The 27,960-nt window shown below is 47.2% G+C and overlaps 3 protein-coding genes and 1 non-coding gene across 9 annotated transcripts in view; 3 read left to right on the forward strand and 1 right to left on the reverse strand.

The window, feature by feature from the left end:
- Positions 1–14,248, forward strand: part of LOC149456026 (uncharacterized) — a 106,168-nt gene extending 91,920 nt beyond the window's left edge. For 3 of the 6 annotated variants that reach the window (XM_089685557.1, XM_089685554.1, XM_089685552.1), the window contains 4 exons: positions 6,287–6,660; positions 6,742–6,930; positions 7,056–7,197; positions 11,969–14,248. In XM_089685557.1, coding sequence (XP_089541683.1) covers positions 6,287–6,660; positions 6,742–6,930; positions 7,056–7,197; positions 11,969–13,545 — 2,282 coding nt within the window. In that variant the 3' untranslated portion in view covers positions 13,546–14,248. Of the gene's footprint in view, positions 1–6,007; positions 6,171–6,286; positions 6,661–6,741; positions 6,931–7,055; positions 7,198–11,968 lie in introns of those variants that run through there. The other 3 variants (XM_089685556.1, XM_089685555.1, XM_089685558.1) reach the window with 3 other exon arrangements.
- On the forward strand, positions 2,668–6,056 carry LOC149456031 (oocyte zinc finger protein XlCOF29-like). Its single transcript, XM_089685634.1, has 4 exons — positions 2,668–2,711; positions 4,855–4,934; positions 5,046–5,161; positions 5,793–6,056. Exons 3-4 carry the CDS (start codon positions 5,078–5,080, stop codon positions 6,054–6,056), a joined length of 348 nt encoding a protein of 115 aa, XP_089541760.1. The 5' UTR covers positions 2,668–2,711; positions 4,855–4,934; positions 5,046–5,077.
- Positions 14,249–17,494: 3,246 nt separating the features above from the next.
- LOC149456032 (U2 spliceosomal RNA) lies at positions 17,495–17,685 on the reverse strand. Its single transcript, XR_016313994.1, has one exon. It is a non-coding gene; the product is annotated as a U2 spliceosomal RNA (small nuclear RNA).
- Positions 17,686–19,483: 1,798 nt separating this feature from the next.
- LOC149456033 (uncharacterized) lies at positions 19,484–27,553 on the forward strand. The gene is made up of 7 exons (XM_089685548.1): positions 19,484–19,563; positions 20,892–21,099; positions 21,216–21,517; positions 21,607–21,783; positions 22,106–22,327; positions 22,471–22,612; positions 25,577–27,553. The coding sequence occupies exons 1-7, from the start codon at positions 19,492–19,494 to the stop codon at positions 27,145–27,147; spliced, it is 2,694 nt and encodes an 897-aa protein (XP_089541674.1). The 5' UTR covers positions 19,484–19,491; the 3' UTR covers positions 27,148–27,553.
- The last annotated feature ends 407 nt before the right edge of the window (positions 27,554–27,960 follow it).

A 27,960-nucleotide genomic window follows, 5' to 3' on the forward strand; every position in this document is an offset into this window, starting at 1 on the left:
GAAACACTGGAGGACATTAGGAATATCTTCCACTAGGAAACACTGGAGGAAACTAGGAATCTTCTCCACTAGGAAACACTGGAGGACACTAGGAATATTCTTGACTAGGAAAAAATGGAAGACACTAGGAATCTTCTCCACTAGGAAACACTGGAGGACACTAGGAATCTTCTCCACTAGGAAACACTGGAGAACACTAGTAATCTTCTCCACTATGAAAAACTGGAAGACATTAGGAATCTTCTACACTAGGAAACACTGGGGGAAACTAGGAATCTTCTCCACTAGGAAGCACTGGAGGACACTAGGATCCCTCTCCACTATGAAAACACTGGAGGACACTAAGAATCTTCTCCACTAGGAAACACTGGAGGACAATAGGAATCTTCTTCACTAGGAAACACTGGAGGACACTAGGAATCTTCTCCACTAGGAAAAACTGGGGGACACTAGGAATCTTCTCCATTAGGAAACACTGGGGGATACTAGGTATCTTCTCCACTAGGAAAAACTGGAAGACACTAGCAATCTTCTCCACTAGGAAATACTGGAAGACACTAGGAATCTTCTTCTCTAGGAAACACTGGGGGACACTAGGAATCTTCTGCTCTAAGAAACACTGGAGAACACAGGAATCTTCTCCACTAGGAAAAACTGGAAGAAACTAGGAATCTATTCCTCTAGGAAACACTGGAGGACACTAGGAATCTTCTCCACTAGGATACACTGGAGGACACTAGGAATCTTCTTCCCTTGGAAACACTGAAGGACACTAGATATCTTCTCCACTAGGATATGCTGGGGGACACTAGGAATCTTCTCCACTAGGAAACAATGGAGGACACTAGGAATTTTCTCCATTAGGAAACACTGGGGGGACACTAGGAATCTTCTTCCCTTGGAAACACAAAAGGACACTAGGAATCTTCTCCACTAGGAAACACTGGGGGGACACTAGGAATCTTTTCCACTAGGAAATTCTGGGAGGACACTAGGAATCTTCTCCACTATGAAATACTGAAGGAAACTAGGAATCTTCACTAGAAAACACTGGAGGACCCTAGGAATCTTCTCCACTAGGCAACACTGAAGGACAGTAGGAATCTTCTCCACTAGGAATCACTGGAGGAAACTAGGATTCTTCTCCACTAGGAAACACTGGAGGAAACTTGGAATCTTTTCCACTAAGAAACACTGGAGGACACTAGGAATCTTCTCCACTAGGAAACACTGGACAACACTAGGAATCTTCTCCACTAGGAAACACTGGAGGACACTAGGAATCTTCTCCACTAGGAAACACTGGAGGACACTAGGAATCTTCTCCACTAGGAAACTCTGGGGGACCCTAGGTATCTTCTCAACTAAGAAACAATGGAGGACACTAGGAATCTTCTCCACTAGGAGACACTGGGGGGATACTAGGAATTTTCCCCACTAGGAAACTCTGGGGGGACACTAGGAATCTTCTCCACTAGGAAACACTGGAGGACACTAGGAATCTTCTCCACTAGGAAACACTGAAGGACACTAGGAATCTTCACTAGGAAACACCGAAGGATACTAGGAATCTTCTCCACTAGGAAACAATGGAGGACACTAGGAATCTGATCCACTACGAAAAACTGGAAGATACTAGGAATCTTTTCCACTAGGAAAAACTGAAACACACTAGGAATCTTCTCCTCTAGGAAACACGGGGGGACACTAGGAATCTTCTGCTGTAAGAACACTGGAGGACACTAGGAATCTTCTGCTATAAAAAACACTGGAGGACACTAGGAATCTTCTCCACTAGGAAACACTGGAGGACATTAGGAATCTTCTCCACTAGGAAACACTGGGGGGACACTAGGAATCTTCTCCACTAGGAAACACTGGAGGACACTAGGAATCTTCTCCACTAGGAAACACTGGAGGACACTAGGAATCTTCTCCACTAGGAAACACTGGGGGGACACTAGGAATCTTCTCCACTAGGAAACTCTGGGGGGACACTAGGAATCTTCTCCACTAGGAAACACTAAGGACACTAGGAATCTTCACTAGGAAACACTGGAGGACACTAGGAATCTTCTCCACTAGGAAACACTGAAGGACACTAGGAATCTTCACTAGGAAACACCGAAGGATACTAGGAATCTTCTCCACTAGGAAACAATGGAGGACACTATGAATCTTCTCCACTAGGGAACACTGGGGGGACACTAGGAATCTTCTACACTAGGAAACACTGGAGGACACTAGGAATCTTTTGCACTAGGAAACACTGGAGGACACTAGGAATCTTCACTAGGAAACTTCTTGGAAATCATCGGGGAACCTGGCAGTAGGAACAGTAGCTGTTGCTCATGCAATGCAATTTTAAATGAGCCACACCCAAACAGAATGGAAGGCAGTCTGGCTGGGATGGGGTGTAGCTAACTGAATCACAAGCAGGTGGTCACCCAGAACCTTTAAGTTATGGAACTACATGTACCAGAATGCCCGCTGATCTTTGGGAATAGAAGAGACATATGAGCATGAAAGCTGCAGGTCTGTGACAACATGAGGCTGTGTACACTAAAGGTGAATCTTGCTTGTACCCGGACAGGAAGTCTCTCTGGAAGACAGGAAGTGATGTCAGGTACAGACAGGAAGTGATGTCAGGGGTGAGAGGTGAGTCGGGAGGAAGTAGAGAGGAGACATTGCTGGAAGTGGCAGCAGAGGAGGTAATAAGATCTGATTTTATACTTACACCCAGTAACCCCCCCGTCATATCCGTCCTTTTCCTCCACCATCATGCCCGTCCTCTTCTTCAATTGTCATGTCCATCCTCTTCCTTCGTCACGGCCGTCCTTTTCCTCCATTGTCATGTCCATCCTCTTCCTCCACTGTCATACCTTTCCTCTTCTTCCATCATCATGTCTGTCCTCTTTATCCATTGTCTCGTCCGTCCTCTTCCTCCACCGTCACGTCCGTCCTCTTCCTCCACTGTCACATCCGTCCTCTTCCTCCACCGTCACGTCCATCCTCTTCCTCCACTGTCACGTCTGTCTTCTTCCTCCACCGTCATTTCCATCCTCTTCCTCCACCGTCACTTCCGTCCTCTTCCTCCACCGTCACTTCCGTCCTCTTCCTCCACCGCCATGTCCGTCCTCTTCCTCCACCGCCACGTCCGTCCTCTTCCTCCACCGTCACGTCCGCCCTCTTCCTCCACCGTCACGTCCGCCCTCTTCCTCCACCGTCACTTTCGTCCTCTTCCCCCACCGTCACTTTCGTCCTCTTCCCCCACCGTCACTTCCGTCCTCTTCCCCCACCGTCACTTCCGTCCTCTTCCCCCACCGTCACTTCCGTCCTCTTCCCCCACCGTCACTTCCGTCCTCTTCCCCCACCGTCACTTCCGTCCTCTTCCCCCACCGTCACGTCCGTCTTCTTCTTCCACCGTCACGTCCGTCTTCTTCTTCCACCGTCACGTCCGTCTTCTTCTTCCACCGTCACGTCCGTCTTCTTCTTCAACCGTCACGTCCGTCTTCTTCTTCTTCCACCGTCACGTCCGTCTTATTTTTCCACCGTCACGTCCGACCTCTACCTCCATAGTCACTGTGACGTCTTTTATCTCCAGCAGATGATGATACACACATATATAGTGTGGGAACCCAGATTAACCCCTTCAGGGGCAGAACATTCCCCCACTTCCGGGGCCGGAACATTCTCCTCATTGTGGAGATGTCACCTTTTCCACCAATTGCCTTCTCACCTCCTCAGTCTATACTGACCCATTATATGACTTGTATTAGTGGCGGGGGATGGGGGATATATTTAGGGCGATTGGAATATAAATGTCTTTATTTTATGAGATTGAAAAAGGAAGAAAGAAAGAAAATGTAATTTGTGGTAAATGTTCTGAAAATTCCTCGCACCTGAACATGAGTAAAATTCATTGGTTTGAATCCAAACCCAACTGGAGTCAATAGGAGGCGAATGTTAGAAATCTGCTCTGGCCATTTTCTGGGCTAATAGGCGGGGGATTGTCAGACAAATGGCATTGGGGTAGGAGGGGGCTTTTTCAAGTCATTATTATAGTTCCTATCATTGCTTTTGTTACATAGTTACACAGTTACATAGTTGCATCCATAGTTCCATCCATAGTTCCATAGTTAGTTTGTTTGAAAATAGACAAAAGTCCATCCAGTTCAACCATTAAAAAAAAAAATAAAAGTTATAATCCTACACCTACAGTTGATCCAGAGGAAGGCAAAAAACCCAGCAAAGCACGATAAAATTTGCTCCTGCAGGGGAAATAACTCCTTCCTGTTCCCCCGAGAGGCAATCGGATATTCCCTGGATCAACTTTCCCTATAAATGTTATATCCAGTTATATTCTGTGTATCTAAGAAACAATCCAGGACTTTCCTACAGCAATCCACTGAGCTGGCCACAACCAACTCTTGAGGGAGTCTATTCCACATTCTCACAGCTCTGTTTGTTGAGATGGAATCTGGTAGGAGGTCACCAAAACATTGTACTGAGTCTGAGAAAGCTCTTGATGATATCTCCTTCCCTGTCATATCCCACCACTCATAATGTCCTTCAGGTGTTCCCTCAGACCTAGAACCCAGATATGATCAGGGAAGATAAGCCCACTGCCATGGCCCAGCTCTGAAGAGTTGGGTACCCTCATTGTAAGCTGTTTCCTCTATAAAGTAGCCTGGAATATCAATCAAAGACTAAAATAAAACAGACATTCTTGACTCCTTTTGACGTACCTTTGTTAAGACCAATCAATATATGCCCTCAGCCTTATTGGTCATTTGCTCTTCGCATGGTTTTCTTGTGCTTCTACATTCATCTATTTTACCTGTGCCATCAAAGGAACCATCACTGCGTCCTGTACCCGCATCTGCCTCCTGACAAAATCTGCCCAAGTTCAGACCTGTCAGCAACACCACTTGGTGAGTCCTGACCCTGGAACTCTTTGCTCTACTTACATCTGACCTCTGCACTACTTCTCATTATTGTGTGACCGATACCATCCAAACCATTCTTACTTTCATTTCCCAAAGTGATCCGTCTACAAGGAGACCTGTATAGACCAATGAGGATGGAAGAGGACCGGAGTCACATGACTGAGAGGATACTAAACCTTACCCTGGAGATCATCTACCTGCTGACCGGAGAGGTGAGGAGGATTCTGGGAGGTCACATGACATCACTCTTATCTCTATTAATAAAACACAGAACTGACCGGAGAGGTGAGGAGGATTCTGGGAGGTCACATAACATCACACAGACCTGACTGGAGAGGTGAGGAGGATTCTGGGAGGTCAAATGACATCACTCTCATCTCTATTAATAAAACACAGACCTGACCGGAGAGGTGAGGAGGATTTTGAGAGTTCACATGACATCACTCTGATCCCTATTAATAAAACACAAACCTGACCGGAGCGGTGAGGAGGATTCTGGGAGGTCACATGACATCACACAGACCTGACCAGAGAGGTGAGGAGGATTCTGGGAGGTCACATGACATCACACAGACCTGACCAGAGAGGTGAGGAGGATTCTGGGAGGTCACGTGACATCACTCTGATCTCTATTAATAAAACACAGACCTGACTGGAGAGGTGAGGAGGATTCTGGGAGGTCACAGGACATCACACAGACCTGACCGGAGAGAGGTGAGGAGGATTCTGGGAGGTCACATGACATCACTCTGGTCTAGTCTGGCCAATAGACCATGTTCTTCTTGTAGACATGTAGATTATGTCAGATGATTGATATCGGTTTCTCTTTCTCTTGATCTGTAGGATTATGTTGTAGTGAAGAAGTCTAGTGGAGAGCCAATCTCAGGAGGATGGAGCAGGACCCAGAGCATCACCATGGTGCCTCCCGCTCGTTCTCCGATACCTGGGAGGAACAAAGAGCAGAAGATCCTGGAACTGACCACCATGATGGTCCATCTGCTGACAGGAGAGGTGAGCGTTGCCGGGAATTCTGGGACATTCTCCAGTAACAGTCAAGGGATGTGTCTGGATGGTGACTGTATCATTGTGTGTGTCAGGTTCCTATAAGGTGTCAGGGTGTCACTGTCTATTTCTCCATGGAGGAGTGGGAGTATTTAGAAGGACACAAGGATCTCTACAAGGACGTCATGATGGACAATCAGCCGCCCCTCACATCATTGGGTAAGAGGAGACTTTATTGGAAAGGAGAGAGTAGTACGGAGGCTCCACCTAGATCCCCCATCATCTGATAAACACATAGAAACAATGGATTCAGTCAGTGTGTGTGTTTCCTACAGATGGATCCAGTCATGGGAACCCACCAGAGAGATGTCCCTGTCCTCTGTATTCCCGGGATTCCACACAGGAAGATCCCACCATCCTTCACCATCATCAGGTAGATGGATCCAGTCATGGGAACCCACCAGAGAGATGTCCTCGTCCTCTGTATTCCCAGGATTCCAAACAGGTCGATATTAAGGAAGAGATAAAAGAGGAGGATGATGAGGATGGGGTGATGGAGGAGTCAGAGTTTCCAACTGGACAAAAAGATTTGTACCAGGACACCATGGTGGAGTCATCCAGCTACAGGAACCCACCAGAGAGATGTCCCAGTCCTCTGTATTCCCGGGATTCTACACAGGAAGGTCACACTATCCCTCACCATCATCAGGTAAATTAGGAACAATCACTGGTAGTTATAACATATAGAGAAGCATGTTTGTTACAATGAATGTTTTTATTATATATTCAGAGTGGAGGTCTACAGGATAATAATATTGTTGTTAAAGAAGAGTATAAAGACCAAGATGAGGATTATGGTACGATGGAGTTTCCAGAAAGACACAAGGCTCTCTATAAAGATGTTACAATGGGGCCACCTAATACCAGAAACCCACTAAGGAGATTTCCCCGTTCTCTATATTCTCGGGATTCTATGCAGGTAGGTCACAATTATGAAAACCATGATTAGGTAGGTGGGACGGAGCATCTAGAACGTGAAAGTGACTCGTGAACAAGATATAGAGACCTTTCAAGATGATATTGTCCATTCTTTTCTTGGTTTAGGGTGAAGATCTGACAGATATAAAAGTTGAGGTGAAATCAGAAGAAGAAGAGGTGTATGTGAGGGATGATCAGCAGTCTATGGAGGAGGATGGAATAACGGGGACATTTATAGAGGAGGACACTACTACAGAGATCAGCACAGGTGGGTCATGAACACTAAATCCATTGTCAGAATCTCCAGCTCACCTTGCCCCCAGCTCTCAATGTCTGCCTACCACCTCAGCCCCTCTCCCCAGGTCTCAGCATTTCCCTCCCACTCACCTTGCCCCCGGATCATAGCATCACCCTCAAACTCACCTTGCACCCCAGGAAAGCATTTCCATCCTACCCACCTCATACCCAGCTTCTGGATTTTTTTTTTGCACAACCCAACATGTCCACTGGTCACAGATTTTCCCTTCTTCCCACTTCACCACTATGCACAGTGCCTCCATCTCAGCCTCCTTTGGGTATGGAACCTTAACTTTCAAGTGATAATGAGTGACAAGTCAAAATCTCAATGCTCATGTCTACCAAAATCTTTTATTCTTTCTTATCCATTGAGGGACACAGAAAGTCTTAGGCTGTTGGGTTATACTACTGCCCACAAGGGCACTGAACACTGGCAAAATGTGGGACAGTCTAGGAAACCCCTCTACTTCCAGTGTTCGCTAGTGTCCTAGGAGGATGCTGAGTGAAATCCAACCTTTGGCACTTACCATTTTGTTCAGTCAAAAGGATTCCCATGTCATCGCTGCTAAGCTGGTTTCTATATGAAGCTATCAACCTTTTCTCAGCTAGACTTTGGCGGCCATACTGGGACTCTCCTGGACTTGGAGGATAATGAGCAATGTGACCCTCAAGCACCAGGCTCTACATTGCGGAGCTTTCCAGACCTGAATACACTGTGTTGGTCCATGGTACCACTCCAGGTGTGACCCTGTCTGTGAAGACTCACTTTGAGAGTAGGCCATTGAGGCCAAGAACCAAGAGATACCGCGCTCCTAGGACTTGTGGTCACTGTTTAAATTTCCCACTTCCTTCCATCTTACCGTGAAAGAGGCTATCTCTGAGGGATCCAGTGCTGACATCATCCCCTGCGTTTTTTCATGCAACCTCTTTCCTGGACCCGTTTGGACTTGGAGGATCATAGGGTAGCCTAGAATATGACCCTCAAGAACTAGGCTCTGCACTGTGGAGCTTGGCATGCCTGAGCGTACTGTGTTGGTCCATGGTGCGTCCCCAGGTGACCCCATCTCTGAGGACTCACTTTGTGAATAGGTGTCTATATACAGCTTTCAGGATCACCCATTTCTCAGCGTGACCACACAGGAACCCCACTGGACTTGAGGGGGATCATGGAGTAACCTGAAATATGACCTTCAAACACTAGACTCTTCTTTGTGGAACTTTCCAGACCTGAGTGCACTGTGTTGGTCCATGGTGCATCCCCAGGTGACCCCATCTCTGAAGACTCACTTTGTGAGTGGACCATTAAGGTCAAAAACTGGGATCTACCTCGCTACTAGGACTTGTGGGTACCATTTAAAATTCCCACTTCCTGCAACTTTACCATATCTTGTTTGTTCTTGAGAAAACTTTACACCGACTGGATCATTTGCTGGTCATGGGTGGGTGGATGCGTGGGCAAGATAGGAAGGAGTTCCTTCTGCAAGTTGTGTCCTGTATTAGATAATGGTGAAACCTCTTCAGGTTTGGGCTGCTGCCTTTTTGGTACGGCCTTATGGTCATTTCTGTGTGTAGACTTGGAAAAGTGGAAAGGAAGGAGCGCCTGGTGTCCAAAAGAATGTGAATTAGAAGATAGGTTAAAAGGTGTTTGTTGAAAGTAGTGACAAGTACATTGAGCCAAGGTGTTTTGAGGGAAAGGACTTCCCCCTTCTTCAGGGCTGTTGCTACATGCTATTAAATGGGAAAAGGTTCCCAAGCCGGGTATATATTTGGAAGGTATCTTAGAATAGACTGTCAGAGCGATAGCTAGTGCCACTCTATTCTCCGATACCTCCCTCCTGACCCTATTCCTGATACCCAATCAACCAGGTTCCTGAGTATCTGAGGTCTAGCCTCATACCCCGAGTTTGGTTGTGTCTGCCTTGCAGTAGAACACGCCTGGTTCTAGAAACATGGGGGAAAGTCCTACTGCACCAGGAGGCTCTTGCACACATTCTACTAATGGTTCCAGTGCTGTCTGTTGTGCCCCCCCACCCCAAGGTGCCTGACATCGACAGTCTGGAATTTTGCCCCCTGCTTGAGTTTTTTCCATGCTCGGAGTCCTCCTTTAGTACAGAGGGGTGTGCCCACCTCTGCAATTCCATCCTAGAACATTTACTTATGATTCTGACTTCCATACCTTCCCCTGCAGAATCTTTACCTGAGCTACCAACCACAACTGAGCCACCATGACCCTCTCCGATCCCAAGTGCCTTATTCTTACCTAACCATCCTTCCCAAATTAAACTAGAACATTTTGGCCATTACTAATGTGGAACGCACCCCCCTGCTTGCAACCTTGTTCCAGAGACTGCTGGCTTCACATCCTTTGGCTGTTGTTCAGAGTGCAGCGGAACTCCCCGTGTTGGCTCCCCTGTAGAGCATCTGAGCCGGTGGCCTTATCCTGTGAAGAACATTTCTAGTCACAAGGACAAAGTGGTGTTGAGGTCCAAAACTTTCTTCCCTCCCCCTTCCCTTCCTTCCTTCCGCCTCATCCAGTGTAGATACATAACATTCAGCCACTGTTTCCATTTGTAAATCTGGCTCTCTTGTTTCATCCTTGATGGTCCCCATAATAGTGAACACCATTTCTCCGTAGCTCAGACAGACCATCAATCAAGCTTATAGTCTTAAGAATCAGGTGCCATGTCTTCCGTCAAGGCACATTGGCACTAGATCTTGGGTTTCTTGGGCTCCTCGGCATCAGACTACTGTTTCTCAGATTTTCAAGTCCTCATCTAAAGCTGGCTTTGAGCCAAAGGTTTTTGAGCTGTAGTTTGCCACCTGTTTTTCTGTTCACATGTTCTCCAAGTCCTACCAGGTGGATTTTGAGTCCTCATCTAAAGCCAGTTTTGGCCTAAAAAAGGTCCTTCTGGTGGCTCTTTGAGCTATAGGTTGCCACCTTGTCTTCTGTTCACACGTTCTCCAAGTCCTACCAGGTGGATGTTGAGTCCTTATGTAATGCCAGCTTGGTGCCAAAGGTCCTTCAGGTGGCTCTTTGAGCTACAGGTTGTCTTCTGTTCACATGTTCTCCAAGTCCAACCAAGTGGATGCTGAGCCCTCATCTAAAGCCAGCAAAGGTCCTTCAGGTGGCTTTTTAAGCAGTTTGCCACCTGGTCTTCTGTCCATGTTCATTAAGTTTTACCTGGCCTATGTTGATGCCTCAGCTGATGCTGACTTAAGGTCATTCAAACAGTGCTGTAGGCTCCCTTGAGTCCTCCTCCTTAACCTCTGTGTTTGTTCTTTGTGGTCTAGTTAGCCTTTCATTTGCTGTTGCCCACCCCTCAGTTGGACTGCTTCTAGACATCTGAACAAGGTTTCCCATGTCCCTCAGTAGAGGAGAAAGAAATAGGATGTTTCTACTCTCCATAAAATCTATTTCTTGGAGTCAATTGAGCAACAAAGGTTTCTCAACCAGAGTTCTTTGGATTCCAAGAGTTTCTTCAAAAGTTGATAGGGGTTCCTTGAGCAATTTCTGCCTCTCAGATAAGTTCCCACTGACACCGTTGATTTTTTTTTTTAGCCATCTGTAAGGGGGGTAATTCTTCCCAATGCCCACAAATGTAAGGAGCATTCTTCCTCAACCAGGTTTCCATGGAACCCTAGGGTCCTTCAAAGGTTGATAGGGGTTCCTTGATCAATGAGCAATTTCTGCCTCTCAGATAAGTTCCCACTGACACCATTGATTTTTTTTAGCCATCTGTAAGGGGGGTAATTCTTCCCAATGTCCACAAATGTAAGGAGCATCCTTCCTCAACTAGGTTTCCATGGAACCCTAGGGTCCTTCAAAGGTTGATAGGGGTTCCTTGATCAATGAGCAATTTCTGCCTCTCAGATAAGTTCCCACTGACACCACTGATTTTATTTTAGCCATCTGTAAGGGGGGTAATTCTTCCCAATGCCCACAAATGTAAGGAGCATTCTTCCTCAACCAGGTTTCCATGGAACCCTAGGGTCCTTCAAAGGCTGATAGGGTTCCTTGATCAATGAGCAATTTCTGTCTCTCAGATAAGTTCCCACTGACACCATTGATTTTTTTTTTTTTTAGCCATCTGTAAGGGGGGTAATTCTTCCCAATGCCCACAAATGTAAGGAGCATCCTTCCTCAACCAGGTTTCCATGGAACCCTAGGGTCCATCAGGTGTTGATAGGGGTCCCTTGATCAATGAGCAATTTATGCCTCTCAGATAAGTTCCCACTGACACCATTGATTTATTTAGCCATCTGTAAGGGGGGTAATTCTTCCCAATTCCTACAAATGTGGGAACCCTAGGGTCCTCCAGAGGTTGCTAGGGGTTCCTGGAGCAATTTCTGCCCCTCAGATAAGTTTCCACTGACGCCGGTGGTCGTTTTAGCCATCTATAAGGGGGCAATTCTGCCCAATAACCACAAGTGTGAGGAACGTTCCTCCCGCTGACCATCACACCAATGTATCATGAGTTGTAGATATAGAACTGTTTTGGCAGGGGATCCCTGAGACCGGAAAATTATTTCAAGGGTTCCTCTGTGTTGAAAAGGTTAAGAAAGGCTGCTCTTGGTACTGCTTTGCTGCTAATGGAGGCATGCTGGCAGTAGGAGAGGTTCTCCTGGCCAGTATTCCCATAGATGGCCGTAAACCCTGCAATCTAAGACTTCCTGTGTCCCTCAATGGACTCCAAAAAATGAATTTATACGATGAGTACAAAATAACTACTATATGTTTTTAGTAGATGGACGACACATCAAGAAAACCTCCGAGGATTGTCTCACTTTGTCTGCAGACTGTAAAGTGGAAGATGAGGACATCACACAGTATAGTCCAGGAGAAGACTTCTTTACAAGAAACGCCCAACCAGTGCCACCCAGTCTAGATGGACCATCGTATTCCTCTCACTCTGAGGAACCTCAGACTGTGAAGGACGGTGCCGTCCTTCAAGCAGAGAAAAGGTATTCCTGTCCTGAGTGCGGGAAACGTTTTCACTTTAAATCCGGCCTTCGTGTTCATCTAAGGTGCCACTCGGGTGAGAGGCCGTATTCCTGCACTCAGTGTGGGAAACGTTTTCGTTTTAATTCCAGTCTCCACGTCCATTTGAGATCCCACTCCAGTGAGCAGTCCTATCCCTGTACTGAATGTGGGAAACAGTTTCGTTTCAAGTCCAGTCTTCGTGTCCATTTGAGGTGTCACTCGGGGCAGCTTCCGTATTCCTGTTCGGAGTGCGGACAGTTTTTCCCGACGAAACCACAACTGGTCATCCATCAGAGGTCTCACACAGGCGAGAAGCCGTTCTCCTGTCCTGAGTGCGGGAAAGGTTTTGTCACCAAGTCAAATTTAGAGAGGCACCAAATTTCCCACACAGGGGAGAGGCCGTTTTCCTGCCCCGAGTGCGAGAAATGTTACGCACGCAAATCGCAACTTGTCATGCATCTGAGATGTCACTCGGGGGAGAAGCCATATTCTTGTACCGAGTGCGGGGAAAGTTTTTTGTGGCAATCCCAACTTTTCAGACACCAGGTATTCCATACCGGCAAGATGCCGTTTTCCTGTCCCGACTGCGGTCAGTGTTATCCAATGAAATCAGAACTTGTCAGACATCAGATATGCCACACGGGGCAGAAGCCATATTCCTGTCCTCAGTGTGGGAAATGTTTTTCACGGAAGTCCTACCTTTCTGTACATCAAAGATCTCACACGGGCGAGAAGCCGTATTCCTGCGCTGAGTGCGGGAAATGTTATTCTCGGAAGTCAGAACTTAACACACATCAGAGGACTCACACAGGCGAGAGGCCATACTCCTGTCCCGAGTGCGGAAAATGTTTTGCACGGAAGTCCAGTCTTTCGGTCCATCAAAAAGACCACAGGGGTGAGAAGCCGCATGCCTGCCCCTTGTGCGGGAAATGTTTTCCTTGGAAATCAGAGCTTGTTGCGCATCAAAGATCTCACACGGGGGAGAAGCCGTATGCCTGTCCTGAGTGCGGGAAACGTTTTCAACGTAAACCCGATCTCACTGCACATCAGAGGACTCACACGGGGGAGAAGCCGTTTTCCTGTCCGGACTGTGGTAAATCTTATTCGCAGAGGTCTTATCTTTCTATACATCGGAGAAGCCACACAGGTGAGAAGCCTTATTCCTGCTCTGATTGCGGGAAATGTTTCGCAGACAAGTCGAATCTTACAGTACATCAGATATGCCACACCGGTGAGAAGCCACATTCCTGCCCTGAGTGCGGGAAAAGTTTTGTACGTAAATCAGATCTTGCCAAACATCACAGCACGCATGGGAGAGGAGCCGCATTACAGTCCTGAGTGCGGGAAATGTTATTCAAAAGTCATGCGGAGTGAGTTGCTTCAGCTGTGCAATCTGATCTCCCCTGCTCTTCAGCAGAAGCTTCAAAAGTAAGAGAAAGGAAGACCATCTTTCCTGCTCACTTTTCAGATCACATCTATCATAGAGAAAGGCACCTCCATCTTTTCTATGGACCGTGTTCCAATATTTTATCCCCTTATCTACTCTATTACCCTCAAAGACCTTCCCTTCAACCCATTTTATCTACCCACCTAACCCCAGGAATATTTCCCTTAGCACAGTAGACCCCTTTCTATTCAGGTTCAAACTATAGATGTTGCATATATATATAATATATAATGATTAATTCTCCGTGGCCGCAAAAACGAAACCCATTTCTCCCGAAACAAACTCAAACAACAAGCTTTAACCTCATGAAGTTCCTCAGCCTTTGCAGGAAATACTTCAGAAGATGTAACCTTCCAATCATTTTAGGCTTCGGAAAGGTCACCACTGCTGGATGAAGGTATGGAAGTGTTCTACAAAGCAACACTTGTCGATGTTCCCTCACTCAATGTGAGGGGGACTGTTTATTGGGTGCAGTATGTGGATCTCTCAGGATGGAGCCATTACTCATTGACATCTTCCTAATAGCTGAGTGTACATAGATATCTGAATAAACAGCCGATTGTACCTTTGTCACAATAAACTAATAAATGATTCTCCCAGTCTCCAGGGTTTTTTTATTCACAAGTCTTTCTCTCTGGGTTTCTGTTGGGTTGTCTCTATGCTGACCAAGTTGTGGAGGAAATGTGTACATGTGTCACCTTATAGATTGATTGGTACAATTACAGATTCCGAGAGGAGAGGTTCCTCTGCACAGGTGAGGTCATGATGAGCAGAACATGGACTTCAAGCCTTTTTCTTCAGGTTTCTGTTTGGTTGTCTCTATGCGGACCAAGTTTTGGTAGTAAAGTGTAGTGGTATCACCTTACAGATTGATTGGGACAATAAAGACCTCAACAAAGGTGAGTTCATAATGAGCAGAACATGGACTCCAAGCCTTTCTCTGTGGGTTTCTGTTGGGATAACTCTATGCTAACCAAGTTTTGGTGGAAATATGTAGCTGTGTCCCCTTAGGTTTTGTTTGTGAGGATCACTCTCAAGATGAGAAGTTATTCCACACAAGTGAGGTCCTCATGGGAAGAACATGAACTTAAAGCCCTTCTCCATGGTTTTCTCTTAGGATGTCTCTGTGCTGACCATGTTTTAGTGGAAATGCATAGAAGTGACCCCTTACAAATTGATTGGTACAATTACAGATTCTGAGGAGAAGTTCCTCCACACAGGTGAGGTCATGATGAGCAGAACATGGACTTCAAGCCTTTCTCCATGGGTTTCTTTTGGGATAACTCTATGGTAACCAACTTTTGGTGGAAATGTGTAGCTGTGCCCCCTTAGGTATTGTTTGTGAGGATCACTTTCAAGATGAGAAGTTCCTCCACACAAGTGAGGTCCTCATGGCAAGAACATGAACTCAAAGCCCTTCTCCATGGGTTTCTCTTGGGATGTCTTTGTGCTGACCATGTTTTAGTGGAAATGCATAGATGTGACCTCTTACAGATTGATTGGTACAATTACAGATTCCGAGAGGAGAGGTTCCTCCACACAGGTGAGGTCATGATGAGCAGAACATGGACTTCAAGCCTTTTTCTATAGGTTTCTGTTCGGTTGTCTCTATGCGGACCAAGTTTTGGTAGTAAAGTGTAGTGGTATCACCTTACAGATTGATTGGGACAATAAAGACCTCAACACAGGTGAGTTCATGATGAGCAGAAAATGGACTCCAAGCCTTTCTCTGTGGGTTTCTGTTGGGATAACTCTATGCTAACCAAGTTTTGGTGGAAATATGTAGCTGTGTCCCCTTAGGTATTGTTTGTGAGGATCACTCTCAAGATGAGAAGTTCCTCCACACAAGTGAGGTCCTCATGGGAAGAACATGAACTTAAAGCCCTTCTCCATGGTTTTCTCTTAGGATGTCTCTGTGCTGACCATGTTAGTGGAAATGCATAGAATTGGAAGTTCCTCCACACAAGTGAGGTCCCAATGGCAAGTTTTGGTGGAAAATTGTAGTGGTGTCACCTTACAGATTGTTTGGGACAATAAAGACTTCCACACAGGTGATGTCATGATGAACAGAACATGGACTTCAAGCCTTTCTCTATAGGTTTCTGTGCGGTTGTCTCTATGCTGACCAAGTTTTGGTGGGAAACCTTACAGATTGATTGGGACAATAAAAACAATAAAGACCTTCACACAGGTGAGGTCCTGATGAGCAGTGCGTGGACTCCAAGCTTTTCTCCATGGGTTTCTCTTGGGATGTCTCTTTGCTGACCATGTTTTGGTGGATTATGCAATGCACTCGGGAATTGCGACATATTCCTCTAACGCCAAGCCACATGTTGCAAATTGAGGCAGCACCAGTCTGGAGAGCTGTTTCCTGACTAGTCGAGGCACAAGTTGGGAGAGCTGCCTGCTGATTGGTTGCTGTACCAGTTCTCTGGGTAAAACCTTGTACTGGAGACCTAGTGCTGGATCCCAGGAAAGGTGAGTATGACACCAAAATTAAATTGCATGTCTTCTTCTGGTAGCCTGCTAGAGTACCCACTGGAGGTTAGCTCTTTCTGTTGTGAGCAGCCTAACCTGAGCCAGTGGGTTCTTCAAATGTTTTATGCCCTCTCACTACCTTGTTTAAACTCTTACCAAAGTTCCAGCGCCTCTTGGATGCCCGCTTTTTCATTGGAGTCACCAACATGAAATTGTCCATGTAGAGCAGGGATCTCAAAACTTTCTAAACAAAGTGTCAGTTTACTGTTCTTCAGGTTTTAGGGGGCCCAGACTATGGCCAGTGGAAGTAGAAAATGCCCCTGCGTCAGTGGAAGTAAACAATGTCCCATCATTGGTTTTAATTGGAGGAATAGTGACCCAATGTATCAGTGGGAGGAATGATGCCCCATCATTGATGTCAGTGGCAGGAATGGTGACGCATCATTGGTGTCAGTGGGAGGAATAGTGCTCCATGGATGTCAGTGGGAGCAGTGGTGCCCCATCATTGATGTCAGTGGGAGAAATGGTGCTCCATCATTGGTGTCAGTGGGAGGAATAGTGCCCCATCGTTGATAGTAGGATGAACGGTGCCCCATCATTGGTATCAGTAGGAATGGTGCTCCATCATTGGTGTCAAAGATAGAATGTGCCCCATCATTGATGTCAGTGGCAGGAATGGTGCCCCATCATTGGTGTCAGTGGGAGGAATAGTGCTCCATGGATGTCAGTGGGAGGAATAGTGCCCCATCGTTGGTGTCGGTGGGAGGAATAAGGCCCCATCATTGGTGTCAGTGGGAGGAATGGTGCCCCATCATTGATAGTAGGATGAATGGTACCCCATCATTGGTATCAGTAGGAATGGTGCTCCATCATTGGTGTCAAAGATGGAATGTGCCCCATCATTGATGCCAGTTTACTGTCCTTCAGGCTTTAAGGGGCCTAGACTATGGTCAGCCAGAGTAGAAATTTCCCCAGCATCAGTGGAAGTAAACAATGTCGCATCATTGGTTTTAATTGAAGGAATAGCGCCCCATCATTTGTGTCAATGGGAGGAATGGTGCTCCGTCATTGGTGCCAGTCAATGGAATGTGCCCCATCATTGATGTCAATGGATGGAGTGCTAGGCACACAAAGGGCCATATCTGGCCTGCAGGCCACAGTTTGGAGACCACTGTTGTAGAACATAAAGAGGACAAAACTATTACTGGGGTGGGGTGCACACCATCGTAAAAATAAAATACCACCATAAATAAAATCTGTATTTAGATTCCCCTTGGTGATGGCAGAAATGACACCATCTCTATGGACTAAGAGTTTATTTTTTAGGATCTACTTTCTTCTTGTCTGTATCATAGATAGTATTGTTTTTATTCTGGTCCTGGAGGTACTGCAATACCAGGTCAATGCATGGAGTGGACAGAGAAAGCTCTTCTTCCATCAACCTGTTCTAAAAATCCACTTAATATATGGTCCCCAGATCGAGAACGTATCAGATATTAAACTGATAAGAACAGATACTACACTTGATCTTAGCCAAAAGGCCGAGAAGTGATATAAACAGTACTTTACTGTGTTGCTGCAAATGCACTAATATGACTCCAATCACCTCAACCATTTATATTTTGTGACAGTGCTAGGCCCTGCCACTGTGTGAGGATAGGCAAGGAACACATAGACTTCACATAAAAGTAAATTGCAAAGCTCTGTAGTATTGTATCTGAGTGAAGTCAGGCTTTCAGTGTTGTTTGGATTTTGTAATCTGGGATCAGGGTCTTTAGCTTGAAGGCTCCAAAGTGTCATGGCTGGGATGAAGCCTTCAAACCTGTGTTCAGATCTTCCTGGAGACCTGTAGGTTGGATGTGTGTCCAGGTGTACACACTCGTCATAAGCAGGAGCTGACCGTAGCTTAGGCTGTGGAGATAGAGGTGTGCTCCAGCCAGAAGAGGTGATCCACTTGTGAGATGAGACTCCATGTTGGAGAGATCCCTTACCCGCAAGACTGGGAGAGTCAGGACAGCAGAGCTAGTCTGCAGGACTGAGGCCACTAGCAAGTCCATCGGACTGGAGGGATTCTGTAAGTCTTTTAAATGAGAGGGCCCGAGGAGCTAGGAGAACCCTATCTAGAGGCAAGGAGTGGGCCTTTGCAGTGAGGTGCTGTATCTAAGGCTGAAAGAGCCAGAGAGCTGGGGGACCAATGTCAATAAGAGTGCTGGGGGACCAATGTCAATAAGAGCGTTGGGGGGACCAATATCAATAGGAGTGCTGGGGGACCAATGTCAATAAGAGCGCTGGGGGGACCAATGTCAATAAGAGCGCTGGGGGGACCAATGTCAATAAGAGTGCTGGGGGGACCAATATCAATAAGAGTTCTGGGGGACCAATGTCAATAAGAGCGCTGGGGGACCAATGTCAATAAGAGCGCTGGGGGGACCAATATCAATAAGAGCGCTGGGGGACCAATGTCAATAAGAGCGCTGGGGGGACCAATATCAATAAGAGCGCTGGGGGGACCAATATCAATAAGAGCGCTGGGGGAACTAATGTCAATAAGAGCAGTGACTCTGCATTTTTCAGTTATCGGTTTCCTAGAGAAAACCCCTTGCCTAGGCAACCTTGTTTGAACTTTTGGAGATGAGATTCCATGTTGGAGAGATTCCCTACCAGCAAGACTGGGAGAGTCGGGACAGCTGAGCGAGTCTTCAGATCTGAGGCAACTAGAGAGTCCAGGGGACTGGAGGGATTCTGGAAGTCCAAGAAGAGTGAGACCCCTTGCCTAGGCAACCTTGTTTGAACTTTTGGAGATGAGACTCCATGCTGGAGAGATTCCCTACCAGCAGGAATGGGAGAGTCGGGACAGCTGAGCGAGTCTTCAGAACTGAGGCAACTAGAGTCCAGGGGACTGGAAGGATTCTGGAAGTCCAAGAAGAGTGAGACTCCTTGCCTAGGCAACCTTGTTTGAACTTTTGGAGATGAGATTCCATGTTGGAGAGATTCCCTACCAGCAGGAATGGGAGGGTCGGGACAGCTGAGCGAGTCTTCAGAACTGAGGCAACTAGAGAGTCCAGGGAACTGGAGGAATTCTGGAAGTCCAAGAAGAGTGAGACCCCTTGCCTAGGCAACCTTGTTTGAACTTTTGCTTTCATATCCTTTTCCTTTTAGTGAAAGTGGGCCAGAAAGCTGTTAAGCCACAGTTTGGACTGATGTAAAAAAATGGCTCCCCGCCACCAAGTCTAATCACCCAATATAGAGTCCACACACACAACAGGGCTGCAGTTCCACTGAGCTCCACCAGGTGGGATCTCACTTGTGCCAAGACATGAAATCTCTATGGAAGACAGGAAGTGATGTCACCTATAAATATGAAGTTCCAGGTCAGAGGTGAGTCGGGCCGAAGTAGAGGGACGGCATTGTGGAAGCTGGTTCCAGAGGAGGTAATAAGATCTTATCTTATATTTACACCCAAGAACCTGTCATTGTGTCCCACCTTCTTCTTTATGAAGTTCCTCATTTCCAACAGCCTTGAATGTGACGTGCTTAATGGCCAGAAAGGTATAAAATTAGAAGACAATTTTACGGGACTGTCCATAGAAGCTCCAACTAGAAACGATGCTCCGATAGGCCTTTTAGTGTCAAATATTGATGAGACGAATATTCCTGAGTTCGGTTTGAGGCGGGCTCATCAAACATTACCAAAGCCCAGAACTGAATCCGAAACCCCATTGAAGTCAATAGGAGCCGAATGCTAAAAATCAGTAATGGCCATTTTCTAGGCTAATAAGCAAAGGGATTCTTACACGAATTGCTTAAATTACCAGAAAATTACAGTTCCCAGCCTCCTCCTCCTGTTTGTAAGTGAGATAAAAAGCCGTGGATTCCCTTCCTCCATCCTAGATGAGATTATATGAGGGTCTGGTATAGATGTTAGAGGGACCTCACCAAAAAAATGGCATGGGGTTCCCCCTAAAAATACCTATCAAACCCACATCCATGAAGAAGTTCTAGCGTGGATCCCAAGGGGGACCCCACACATGATCACAAAAATCTGTGTGGGCCCCCAAAATTCTAAAATTAAAGGGCTCCCAGCTACCTCTCCCATATGAATGACTATGGGGTTACATAGTTAGTCTGGCTGAAAAAAGACAATAGTCCATCCAGTTCAACCATAGAATAAAGTTCTAATCCTACACTCACAGTTGATCCAGAGGAAGGCAAAAAACCCAGCAAAGCACGATCCAATTTGCTCCTGCTGGGAAAAAATAACTTCCTGATAACCCAATGGGGTACCTCTAATAAGTCCCCAACATCCACAGGATCAGGGTTGTAGGGAAGAGGCCCTTGATCTCATCAACATGAGGACAAGGTGAATAGTCAGGAGGATCCCCCCCAGCAAGGTACCCTTTCCAAGTTGAGGGCATGTGGACTGGTGTTGTTGTGGAGGTGGGAGGGCAAACATAATCTCCTCTTTTCGTTGCCTGCAAAGCTGCAGGGTCAGATGTTGGCCTGATCTGGGAATCCCCGACTGACAACTGAACGGGGAAGTTGGAGAGACATAACTACTATCAGCATGCTGGCGGCAGCCAGCTCCCTAACAACCAGCCTGAGCAGGTAGCTGTCACACATGCTGCAGCTGGAGGTTCAACTCAGCTGAAAACCCATTTAGTTCGGCCGTTTGATGAACCTCCAAACAAGCAAAATTAGTCTATATTTATTGCTAATAAAATGAAACATTGGATGGTGACTGTATCATTGTGTGTGTCAGGTTCCTATAAGGTGTCAGGATGTCACTGTCTATTTCGCCATGGAGGAGTGGGAGTATTTAGAAGGACACAAGGACCTCTACAAGGACGTCATGATGGAGGACCACCAGAAAGGACACAAGGACCTCATGATGGAGGACCACCAGAAAGGACACAAGGATCTCTACAAGGACTTCATGATGGACAATCAGCCGCTCCTCACATCACCGGGTAAGAGGAGACTTTATTGGAAAGGAGAGAGCAGTACAGAGGCTCCACCTAGATCCCCCATCATCTGATAAACCCATAGAAACAATGGATTCAGTCAGTGTGTGTGTTTCCTACAGATGGATCCAGTCATGGGGACCCGCCAGAGAGATGTCCCCGTCCTTTGTATTCCCAGGATTCCATACAGGAAGGTCACACCATCCCTCACCATCATCAGGTTGATGGATCCAGTCATGGGAACCCACCAGAGAGATGTCCCCGTCCTCTGTATTCCCGGGATTCCACACAGGAAGGTCACACCATCCCTCACCATCATCAGGTAGGTGGATCCAGTCATGGGAACCCACCAGAGAGAAGTCCCCATATTCTGTATTCCCGGGATTCCACAGAGGAAGGTCACACCATCCCTCACCATCATCAGGTAGATGAAAAACAATCACTGATATAATGATTAGGATCTGTATATTATCTGCATTGTTATAATCCATTGAATGTTTATTGTATATTAAGAACGTTGTTGTTAAAGAAGAAATAAAAGAGGAAGTAAATGAGGACGATGCGTTGAACAAGGCAGAGTTTGCAACGGGACATAAAGATCTGACCCAGGACACCATGGTGGAGTTATCCAGCTACTTATCCCCACCAGAGAGATGTCCCCGTCCTCTGTATTCCTGGGATTCCACACAGGTAGGTCACACCATCCCTCACCATCATCAGGTAGATGGATCCAGTCATGGGAACCCACCAGAGAGATGTCCCCGTACTCTGTATTCCTGGGATTCCACACAGGTAGGTCACACCATCCCTCACCATCATCAGGTAGATGGATCCAGTCATGGGAACCCACCAGAGAGATGTCCCCATCCTCTGTATTCCTGGGATTCCACACAGGAAGGTCACACCATCTCTCACCATCATCAGATAGATGAGGAACAATCACTGATAGTATCATTAGGATCTGTACATTATCTGCATTGTTACCATTGATGTCATTTTATTATATATTTAGAGTGGAAACCTGACAGAGTCTAAAGTTGAGGTTAAAGAAGAGATAAAAGAGGAGGAGGATGGGGTGATGGAGGAGTCAGAGATTCCAGAAGGACACAAAGATCTGTACCAGGACACCATGGAGGAGTCGTCCAGCTACAGGAACCCACCAGAGAGATGTCCCCATCCTCTGTATTCCTGGGATTCCACACAGGAAGATCACACCATCCCCCACCATCATCAGGTTTGTGGGATGGATCATCTAGAACATTCTGAAAGCTTGTAGAGTTGATGTGTGGACCCTATAAGATGATATTTGTCTATGTGGTCTTACATCATTAATCTTATATTTTACAGATGATATTTTCTCTCCTTCTCTTGGTTTAGGGTGAAGATCTGATAGATATAAAAGTTGAGGTGAAATCAGAAGAAGAAGAGGCGTATGTGAGGGATGATCAGCAGTCTATGGAGGAGGATGGAATAACGGGGACATTTAAAGAGGAGGAGACCCCAACAGAGATCAGCACAGGTGGGTCATGATCACTAAATATGGTCTTTTGTCCATACTCCTCAATGATTGGTCCAGAGTAGGGCATGAACTCATAAAAAGGCTTCCCAGCACTACCACCTGCAAATAAAATATTAAGTCCCTCCCCATTCAAGGGACACCACTGCCAACCCCCCCATTCCTCCTAGCTGATATTGCAATTAACCAACCTCACCGCTTCCACACAGAGACTCACCAATCCCCCCCAGACCCATGTGGCACATTGCCCCTTACTCACTGCACCTCCCTTCCATCCACCTGTTACCCCAACTTACAGCTGCTCCCCACCACCCACCTTATCTCCTCCTCAACATATCCTTTCCTGTTCAATTACCCCCTTCCTCCAGTCATAGTGCCATCTTGTATACCTGGTCCCCTAGTCACAGTGCATCCCATCCCGTTTAATTCATCCTCCCCATCCCCGATCATAGCATCTACAATCCACCTGGCCCACAGCATTTCCTTCCCATTTGGCCTCCTGTCTTACAGTGTCTCCCTCCCAACATTTCAAAATAATTCCTTTATACCCACCTCACCTCCTGGTTGGAGCAGGTGTCTCCTACATATCTTATGTCCTGGTTGGAGCAGGTCTTTCTTACCCATCTCATCTCCTGGTTGGAGCAGGTCTTTCCTACCCATCTCATCTCCTGGTTGGAGCAGGTCTCTCCTACCCATCTCATCTCCTGGTTGGAGCAGGTCTCTCTTACCCAGCTCACCTCCTGGTTGGAGCAGGTCTTTCCTATCCATCTCATCTCCTGATTGGAGCAGGTCTTTCCTTCCCATCTCATCTCCTGGTTGGAGCAGGTCTCTCCTACCCATCTCCCCTCCTGGTTGGAGCAGGTCTCCCCTACCCATCTCCCCTCCTGGTTGGAGCAGGTCTTTCCTACCCATCTCACCTCCTGGTTGGAGCAGGTCTTTCCTACCCATCTCACCTCCTGGTTGGAGCAGGTCTTTCCTACCCATCTCACCTCCTGGTTGGAGCAGGTCTTTCCTACCCATCTCACCTCCTGGTTGGAGCAGGTCTTTCTTACCCATCTCACCTCCTGGTTGGAGCAGGTCTTTCTTACCCATCTCATCTCCTGGTTGGAGCAGGTCTTTCCTACCCATCCCATCTCCTGGTTGGAGCAGGTCTTTCCTACCCATCTCATCTCCTGGTTGGAGCAGGTCTTTCCCACTCGCATCATATCCTTTCCTGGCTGTTTTACACTCCCATCCCAACACCTCCCTTCCACCAATCTTGCTAATCCATCAGAATGCCTACCTGCCACCTCACCCCCTAGCTTACTTCAATTCCCTCCAACTCACCTTGTCCTTTGGGTTAAAGAGTCTTTCTGCCACCCACCTTGCCCCATGCTCATTTTGTTTTTGCTGAAACCCACCTTATCCCCCCGGTCACAGAGTCTCCCTCCTTCCTACTTCAGCACGATTCACAGTGCTTCTATCCCATCAACCCACCTTTTACCTACTTTATATTGCTGGTTCAGATTATTAACAATTAGTGTGTATAATCAATAAATGAATTGACCACTAGATGGTACTCTAGAACTAGGTTTCACGGTTCACATGCTCTGCTTCATTTTTCAAAAATAGAACAATAATATCATATAATTTTTTTTAATTCAAAGAGACTCTTAAAATATCAGTCACATACAAGGGTCTTGGGAAGCAAAGAGAGGCAGGTGGCACAGTGTAGCTCAGGGGTGTCAAACTGGAAGCCCTCTAGCTGTTGCGAAACTACAAGTCCCATCATGCCTCTGCCTTTGGGAGTCATGCTTGTAACTGCGAGCCTTGCAATGCCTCATGGGACTTGTAGCTTGGCAACAGCTGGAGGGCCACCAGTTTGACACACGTAGCTGTAGCTGAATAAAAAGAGGGGAGGTTTGTGTGCAGAGGAACACCAGCACAGACTTGAGGCTGCAGGAACAGTAGAGGCACAGTGGAGGCTTTAGGTAGCGGGTGCAGAGAAGGTGCAGCAGAGTGCAGAGGAGGTGCAACAGAGGTTTCAGGCTGTGGATGCAGAAGTGGTGTAGTGGAGGCCTGAGACTGCAGATACAGCTGAATCTTGACTGCAGGTGTAGTGAAGACTTTGCTGTGGGTGCAGCTGAAACCTGGCTGCGGGTGCAGGTGAGATTTGGCTTGGGTGCTCCAGGTACAAGGGCGCAGCTGAGGCTGGGCTTGGGTGCTCCAGGCACAAGGGCACAGCTGAGGCTTGGCATGGGTGCTCCAAGCAGAAGGGCGCAGCTGAGGCTTGTCTGGGGTGCCGCAGGCACAAGGGCGCAGCTGAGGCTTGGCTGGGGTGCCGCAGGCACAAGGGCGCAGCTGAGGCGCCGCAGGCACAAGGGCGCAGCTGAGGCTTGACTGGGGTGCCGCAGGCACAAGGGCGCAGCTGAGGCTTGGCTGGGGTGCCGCAGGCACAAGGGCGCAGCTGAGGCTTGGCTGGGGTGCCGCAGGCACAAGGGTGAAGCTGAGACTTGATTGGAGTGCCGCAGGCACAAGGACACAGCTGAAACTTGGCTGGGGTGCCGCAGGCATAGGGCGCAGCTGCCGGTTGGCTTGGGTGCTCCAGGCACAAGGGCGCAGTTGAGACTTGTGTGGCTGAGGCTTGGCTAGGGTGCCGCAGGCATAAGGGTGCAGCTGAGACTTGGCTGGGGTGCTGCAGGCACAAGGGCGCAGCTGAGACTTGGCTGGGGTGCTGCAGGCACAAAGGTGCAGCTGAGGCTTGGCTGGGGTGCTGCAGGCACAAGGGCGCAGCTGCCGGTTGGCTTGGGTGTTCCAGGCACCAGGGCGCAGCTGAGACTTGGCTTGAGTTTTCACTTGCGGGTGGAAGCCTGTCATATGCAGCAGTCCTCCATCTTCAAATCCAAGTGCCTGATGTGGACTGAGTCTTGGTTTAGTTGGACCAATCCACTTGTGTCTAGACGTAATCTTTGTTTTATTTTCTTTCAGTACATGGTCAGCACATCAAGAAAACCTCCAAGGATTGTCTCACTTTGTCTCCAGACTGTAAAGTAGAGGACATCACACAGTATAGTCCAGGAGAAGACTTCTTCACCAGAAACACCCAACCACTGCCATCCAGTGTAGATGGATTATCGTATTCCTCGTATCCTGAGGAACCTCAGACTGTGCAGTACCGGGCCGGCCTTCAAACAGAGAAGAGGTTTTGCTGTCCACAGTGTGGGAAATGTTTTCACTTTCAGTCCGGCCTTCGCGTTCATCTAAGGTGCCACTCGGGTGAGAGGCCGTATTCCTGCACTCAGTGTGGGAAACATTTCCGTTTCAATTCGAACCTTCACGTCCATATGAGATCCCACTCCAGTGAACAGTCCTATCCCTGTACTGACTGCGGGAAAAACTTTCGTTTCAAGTCCAGTCTTCGCATCCATATGCGATCTCACTCGGGCCAGCTTCCGTATTCCTGTTCGGAGTGCGGACAGTTTTTCCCGACGAAACCACAACTTGTCGTCCATCAGAGGTCTCACACAGGCGAGAAGCCGTTCTCCTGCCCCGAGTGCGGGAAAGGTTTTGTCACCAAGTCAAATTTAGAGAGGCACCAAATTTCTCACACGGGAGAGAGGCCGTTTTCCTGCCCCGAGTGCGAGAAATGTTACGCACGGAAATCGCAACTTGTCATGCATCTGAGGTGTCACTCGGGGGAGAAGCCGTATTCCTGTACCGAGTGCGGGGAAAGTTTTCTGTGGCAATCCCAACTTGTCCGACACCAGGTATTTCATACCGGCAAGATGCCGTTTTCCTGTGCCGAGTGTGGGCAGAGTTTTCCATTGAAATCAGAACTTGTCAGACATCAGACGACTCACACGGGGGAGAAACCGCATCCCTGCCCTCAGTGCGGGAAATGTTTTTCCCAAAAGTCCTACCTTTCTGTCCATCTAAGATCTCACACGGGAGAGAAGCCGTATTCCTGCTCTGAGTGCGGGAAATGTTATTCACAGAAATCACAACTTGTCATTCACCAGAGGTTGCACACGGGGGAGAAACCATATACCTGCCCTGAGTGTGGGAAATGTTTCTCGCAGAAGTCCTATCTTTCTGTACATCAGCGGTCTCACACAGGCGAGAAGCCGTATTCCTGCTCTGAGTGCGGGAAATGTTATTCTCGGAAACTAGAACTTGTCACACATCAACGAACTCACACGGGGGAGAAACCTTATTCCTGCCCTGAGTGTGGGAAATGTTTCCTGCGTAAAACAGACCTCACTACGCATCAGAGATTGCACACGGGGGAGAAGCCGTATTCCTGCCATGAGTGCGGGAAAAGTTATTCACAGAGGTCCTACCTTTCTATACATCGGAGATGCCACACGGGTGAGAAGCCGTTTTGTTGCTCTGAGTGCGGGAAATGTTTTTCCAACAAGTCCAATCTTTCCATACATAAGATATGCCACACTGGTGAGAAGCCGCATGCCTGCCCTGAGTGTGGGAAATGTTTTGTACGTAAATCAGATCTTGCTAAACATCACAGCACTCATGGGGGAAAAGCTACATTACAGGCCTAAGTGCGGGAAATGTTCACAAGTCCTGTAAGTGCCGGTTGAGTCCCTCCAGCAGTGTAGTCTGATCACCCCTGCTAAGCAGAAAGAACACAATTCTGGTAATAGAAGAGCTACATATTCCTTATGGATTAACAGGGGAGATCAGACTACATGGTACATCTGACAGTCTTTGTGAGGCAGTAGTACTGCCCTCCTGAACAGGCACCTGCGTTTGCGCGAAAAACGCCACCAGCTGGTTGAAAGTGGTAAATACAACATTTTCTGATGTAACATTTCATAGTTACCTGATAATACATCCAACGATATATATATATACGGTTTTTAGTAGATTTGATCGGTGTGTCTTCAGGTTTGTATTACGATTTTCTTTTATTCTTTTAAAAAAAAAAATAAAAGTCATAAAGGTTTTCATCTTTGTCCTGTTTCTTTGTGGTATGGACTAAAAAATCATCTGCTCACCATTCCAAATCTCAGGCCGTCTGTAGCATACTCCAATGATAAGTCCATCAGTCCATAGACCCATCTATCATTCCTCCCGTAATTCCTCCTCCGCACCATCACCTTGTTGGAACAGCCGACTCTCCCCCTTCTCATAGACCTTAGGACGTTTCTGTAGTTTACTCCAATGATAAGTCCATCAGTCTATAGACCCATCTATCATTCCTCCCGTAATTCCTCCTCTGCACCATCACCACCTCCAACCACAAGGTCATTCTTGTCTTCTTTTCCCTTCTCTTTTCTCCATTTCCTTGCACTACAAGTACGGCCCATCCTATAGGTTTTAGTCTCCATCTTGTGTCTTAGTAGTTTGGTGTT

Source organism: Staurois parvus, unplaced genomic scaffold (genome assembly GCF_062004578.1).
Source record: "Staurois parvus isolate SC_StPar_1 unplaced genomic scaffold, SC_StPar_1.0 ptg000380l, whole genome shotgun sequence".
Lineage (NCBI taxonomy): Eukaryota > Metazoa > Chordata > Amphibia > Anura > Ranidae > Staurois > Staurois parvus.

Coding starts and splice junctions, on each gene's coding strand:
- LOC149456031 (XM_089685634.1), top strand. CDS start 5,078: ATGAGGATGGAAGAGGACCGGAGTCACATGACTGAGAGGATACTAAAC. Junction 5,162..5,792: donor TCTACCTGCTGACCGGAGAG/GTGAGGAGGATT, acceptor CTTGATCTGTAG/GATTATGTTGTAGTGAAGAA.
- LOC149456033 (XM_089685548.1), top strand. CDS start 19,492: ATGAAGTTCCAGGTCAGAGGTGAGTCGGGCCGAAGTAGAGGGACGGCA. Junction 19,564..20,891: donor GGAAGCTGGTTCCAGAGGAG/GTAATAAGATCT, acceptor TGTGTGTGTCAG/GTTCCTATAAGGTGTCAGGA. Junction 21,100..21,215: donor GCCGCTCCTCACATCACCGG/GTAAGAGGAGAC, acceptor TGTTTCCTACAG/ATGGATCCAGTCATGGGGAC.